Genomic DNA, 5,697 nt, shown 5'->3' with positions numbered 1-5,697 from the left:
TCCTTTTCGAGGTGCGGACCAGATTTGTAACAAAGTCGTCTTGGCGAGCTACATTACAATTATACTTGATACATTATAATGATAAACATTTAAACATTTCGATGCGTTTCTTACAAATAAGACGTATTGCTTTGCTTCACTGATTTCTCCAAATTGATCTAAGTATCAGTGGTTTCAACTTTTTGCAGCTATTTCCCCCTCCCCCTATTCTATGGTGGATGAAAGATTCAATTTCCCACTCACAACCGAAAGCATACAACCGAGCGGTTTATGAGCGGTAGTATGGGTGGGGGGATGAATACAGTGTAGGAGCAGTCATTTTATATGCGTTATGCCTATTATCTAAAGTTAGTATTAGTGGTGTTTTTAGTGGACTAGCCCGTCTGTTCAGCATTATGCAACGAATTGCGGATCGAAACCCATAACTCTAAGGCGTTATCCATTAATTACGCAATGCTAAAATGTCAAATTTTAGCCCCCAACCGTACCTCCTAGTATAACTCCCTTCTAATATATCAGCAAGCATACTATGCCACCCCCTCCCCTCCCCTTTATTAGCTTATGTTATTGAACAAAACCGTTTTTTTCTGCATTGTCATTTTTTAGAATATTGTATTACATTCACATTTCAACAATTTAAGCACGATATAATTATTTAAAGTTTTGCATAATTCAAACTTGTTCCATAGAGCAATCCAATTGAATAAGATTTTTATAATCGGATTCTCAGTGCCGTTTAAAATTTTCTTGCATCAACATTATCAGAAACGTAAATTCATCGAACCATCCTGGTCATCCATAAATATGTCAAACCTTTCACCAATCGTCAGTAACTGAGTAATTTATTAAATAAATAATAATTATCATTGTTTAATTTTTGTTTCTTATTCAAACATGTTTTTAAATTATTTTATTTTGTTTAATTAATTTAGATCCTTCTTCCTCCATTTTACAAAGCGTAACGTTTGACAACATCCCCTTCCTTCATATAAGCGTTACGTAGTTAATGGATGACGCCTAAGTATATTATCTTTAAACACTGGTTTAGTTGAAATGTGTTAAATAATGCTAATAATAAAAAATAAAATAAAGTTTGAAAAGCTTATTCTAAATTTAACAGGGAGTTTTTGTAATGTATTGTTTTTGTTCAACTATCACGGGGCCTCAACGTTCATCGACACGGGGCCCTCCTCTCTAATATAATGCCATACTCTATGAACTGTTACACATGCTGAACTAAAGATCCACCGAACAATTGCTTACTTTGCTTTCCGTTAAAGCCTGCACCATTGCTAGTGGGCTTGGCTTTCAGAGACTTATGCACGGTCTATTGGAGGCTTGAACCCATGACGGGCTAGCAGTTAAATCGTGCGAGTTGACGACTGTACCCCAAGACTCGTCGCATCCTATGGGTAAATAAAATAAACGGTCATTGAATTCAATTGGTAAGTCAAATAGAAAGACTTTGAGAATAATTTAACAATTTGAATACATTTTCAATAACTATTTACTGCTGAAAAATGCTACGAATCTATATGACTGAGTAAATCATGTGCATCTCCGCTCTAGAGAACATGATTTTCAAACAGCAATGAATGTAATTCTTAAGTTGTTTTATACTTAATCGCCAAGCATAAGTGCCATACTTTGTTCCCCTTACTATTTTCTCTATGGCATTTAATCTCATTAGGCTAATATTCTCTGAACCTTAGGTGATATTGAATCTTGTTAAAATCTGTGAAATAAAATGTTGAACGATCGCTTTCAAAAGATTTGATCAATCTGATTTAGCGTTTTCGGTATTAATTCAAGTTGTATGTTAGTTTAAGATTATATTTACTATTGTTGTGTAGGGACGGCCCGGCCGTTTTGCTTACAGTTAAACATTGTTACTTCAGTAACTGTAATAACAAAAAAAAACACGAGTAACATGCGTATCTTAGGCTCATGCCTGCTTGAAGGAGTCATGGATTTAACATGAACTATCACTCACAAAGTTTTTCTCATGTGTATATTACAATCAAATGCATATTTCAAACAATTTTGTTATTATATTTTTGCAAATAAAAAGCGAGCTTCCGAAAAGAAGGAACAGGATGCACTTATAAAAAATATTTTGTACAAAACAAGGCAATTTAACAAAAAAAAACAACATTGTAATAACCTCTCGCTGTGTATCGCAGCACAACTATTTGCATTCGCAATTTTAATGCATACATTTCTTGTTATTTTATTATTGATCCATATGATATAATTTGATAATCTGTTTCTACTTTGTCTATATCACATCAAACGGGAAATTAGAGCATTCCTCTTCTTCTTCTTCTACTTCTTCTTCTTCTTTTTCTTATGGAGGTTTATTTTTATATACGTACCGTTATGTTATCGCAATTTAAATTTACTTTCCCTAATAGAAATAATCAAAACTGAAATCCTATAAATGTTTTTCAATTTCAAAACAAAGTTGTATTAAATAATGTCTGCATTTAGCAATTAAAAAGTAAAATGTTCTCACTTTCTCTGAAACGGTATTCTTGAACAGCTCAGTTAACTCCGCTTCTTAATCTTACCAAGCATGTACACATAGTACGTTACTGGAAATCAAATTTCCATCCAACTGGAACTACATTTGGTTTTAATTCAACAATAGAAAACCACATCTTGGTCGGTAAGATACCGTAGCATGTATGTGCATGCGATGATTTATTTTCTTTCTAATTGCGAATAGTGCGCACTAGAAGCAGAGGGCAGTGGTGGTAATTGAATTAATCGACTCAACAAGCGGCAAAACCAATGCAAAATGCATCTTGCTGAGCTGGTGGAAGTCGCAAAGAACAGTATGTAGCGCAACACATATTTCACGCTCGTATGAGAGAGCTGCAGATAACATACGCCGATATAGCGTGTTTCTGCAGATTCGGCTTCACTGTCCAACCCGTCTCGTGGGGAAAACGAGGCTGCTAGCGGATGCATCCAGATGATATTGCATGATGCAGGCATTGCATGCCGGGTAGGTTGATGGTTGAATGGATGGATGGATGGACAGCCAGTTTTCTAAGGGCTCCAGATTTCGCTACAAGGGTATAGTTTTTCTTGCATAGCTGCTAGTGTTGCTGGCCACGTTCCGTTCCGATTTTTCTTCTTTTTTCCTTACCGATTTCTTTTTTGTGGAAATGCATGGAGCGGCTGGTAAGCAAATTGAGTGGAATGAAATTCCACCCTAGCTTCATGTTCGAGACTCTAACGAGTGAAAATGTGCATCGATGTGTGGTTTTAGTCAGTGATGAAAAATTTTCACTCGTACGAGTAAGAGAGATACAAGACGGGCATCTAAACTCGCTTCGTACCTCATCATATGGTACCACGGTATCGTAAGCAGAGCATTGAGGTGCATTTAAAAGCACGTACTAATCAGTGTATTCCTCAGTTGCAGCTTGGTTATCATCAGTAAAACATCCTTTCATACCAGCAGTGCTTACAGTGTAGTACCAGAATCAGTGTGCGTTAACGAGTTTCGCGTGTATAAGTGTATCTGAAAGTGCATTACGCACTTTTAAAGCTAGCAAAACAAAATGTGCAACCGAACCATCATTGCGGAGCTCCTGCTCGTTGTCGCACTGGCGACATCCGCTTTTGGTGCTACGGGAGGATGCTCGTGGCGAGCAAGCAGTAGCTGGTTTGGTGGAGAAATTTGTGTCCTGCAGAAGGTTTACGACGATTGCCAAGAGACAGCGGACTTTACCGAGTGCCTCAAGCAAAAAGCGGTGACCTCCATCTCCCGTGCCATCGATTCGGTAATATGACCTCTTTAACGTAAAATTTGATTGCGAATTTACGAACTACAAACATTATTTGACAGGATTCCATCCAACTGGTGGATGGAGTAACTCTTGTCAAGCAGAAGAACGTGTCCGCTGACGAGAACTCTGAGAGCACCATCCTCGGATTGTCCGATGCTCGATCGATGGAAGGTCTCGGTGAAACGGATAAGGCACTTGTTCAGAAGATTGACAAGTTCCTCAAGACCCACACCATCAGCTTCGATTTGTCCGAAGCGCGAGGAAGTGGTAACAAAAAGAATGGCAGCCGCTACGTCATTGCTGCCCTCCTGACCGCCATGGGTATTGCTGGACCTATTGGTCTGAAGACCCTCGGAGCCATCGCATTCAAGGCCCTGGTTATCAGTAAAGTTGCCCTCACCATCGCTAGTATCATGGCACTGAAGAAGATCTTCAAGGCCGATCATCACGAGGAAACCAGCTTCCAGGTGCACACTGGCCACGACAATCGCCGAGCCACCTACTTTGTGCGTCCGGTTCGGGCAAACGATCCCTATCGGTACTACTATGAACAACCAGCACATTAATCTAAAATGACCCGAAATCATGTGAATACTTACAACGATCGTGTTACTGTTATCAAAAAGTTACGTGTTATCAAAAGCAAGCTTAACTCCAAGACGCCAAATGATGATATTGAGTTCATATAATTTAACTACTTTAACACGCCGCTCGAAGCGGCCAATGTAATTTCATTATCAGACAGACACATCCCACACCCGGACACTCCAAATGATGCCACTATCAACAGAATATTTAAACATGTGGGAGCCACTACCATGGTTGCAACATCCTAGCATTGAACATTGAATTAGTTTAGGTTCATTGGAATATTTATTTATTTATTGAACGGAGACACAAATTCAGGTTTTTGACAAGACAAGTTTGTTTTGCAGTGTAACGTTAAGAAAGGAATTGTGCAATAAAATCTTTAAAAAGAATCTTTATTCGACAGTGTTATTTGCCAGAGTAGCTCGAATTCAATATCAATTTTCAAAAACAAATTATAGTTTTCAGTGCAATAAACATCCAGCTGAACAATGAACACAACGCTCGGTAAGTATTACATCTTTGAATGAAAACCTACATAAAATAAGAACTGTGCAGGAAAGTTATGAGTGTGCTTAACGGCAATTTATCCACTATCGCTACGGTGACAAATAAAATACTTTTTTCGTGATTTCAGTTACAAATCGGTTTATTATTGTGTGTTTTTTTAAGTTTTTCAGTTATTGATGTCTTGCAGGGTGTGCATCATGCAAAGAACAAAACTTGAAAAACTCGTTGAAAAGAAAAAAATGATAAAAATAAAGCTAAATACGTGATAAAAAAGAAACATAGGACCCAAGGTAATGATAATTGTGTGAGTCTGAATAAACAAGTTTTATTTTACTTATAAAGAACCAATATGATGTGAATCAAGCGGATGCACAGAAGCAATAAGCGTAAAGGGTACGTTTCGTGTTTCGTGTTTTAAAAATGGAATCGTTCACATTTAGAATGTTGATTATTTTCAACTGCTACACATATTCAGCGAGAGCGGTCTAACGTAGCACAGCAAGCGTCATGTAGCGTGCAGCTGGGCTTGGCTTTCCTGCTTACCATACGCATAAAACTTATGCTCAGTGTCCACCCAGTTGGGACGATTCAAATCTGATTAATGATCTCGAAAGCAGTGGACTTGTTTGACAATTAATATCTTCCGCAGCCGCCAAACAGCTATCACAGCTGCTCGATCTTCGGCTAGGCGATCTCATACATCTGGGGAGGCTGCTCGCTTGAGCAAAAACAGGTAGAATGAAATCAAAACTACAAAGACGAAGACAACAGTGACAACAGCAACAGTATTAAATAAACT

At 38.1% G+C, this 5,697-nt stretch overlaps 1 protein-coding gene across 1 annotated transcript; it reads left to right on the top strand.

Moving 5' to 3' along the window:
• Positions 1–3,420: 3,420 nt before the first annotated feature.
• On the top strand, positions 3,421–4,780 carry LOC120959854 (uncharacterized). The gene is made up of 2 exons (XM_040383555.2): positions 3,421–3,794; positions 3,860–4,780. The coding sequence occupies exons 1-2, from the start codon at positions 3,573–3,575 to the stop codon at positions 4,364–4,366; spliced, it is 729 nt and encodes a 242-aa protein (XP_040239489.1). The 5' UTR covers positions 3,421–3,572; the 3' UTR covers positions 4,367–4,780.
• The last annotated feature ends 917 nt before the right edge of the window (positions 4,781–5,697 follow it).

Source organism: Anopheles coluzzii, chromosome 3 (assembly GCF_943734685.1).
Source record: "Anopheles coluzzii chromosome 3, AcolN3, whole genome shotgun sequence".
Taxonomy (NCBI): domain Eukaryota; kingdom Metazoa; phylum Arthropoda; class Insecta; order Diptera; family Culicidae; genus Anopheles; species Anopheles coluzzii.
Note: the sequence above shows the minus strand (reverse complement) of the source record. Positions and strands in the feature narration are given on the sequence as shown.

Excerpts from the sequence above, each read along its gene's own strand:
- LOC120959854 (XM_040383555.2), top strand. The coding sequence starts at position 3,573 with ATGTGCAACCGAACCATCATTGCGGAGCTCCTGCTCGTTGTCGCACTG. Across the intron at positions 3,795-3,859 it reads TCTCCCGTGCCATCGATTCG|GATTCCATCCAACTGGTGGA; the intron begins GTAATATGACCT and ends ATTATTTGACAG.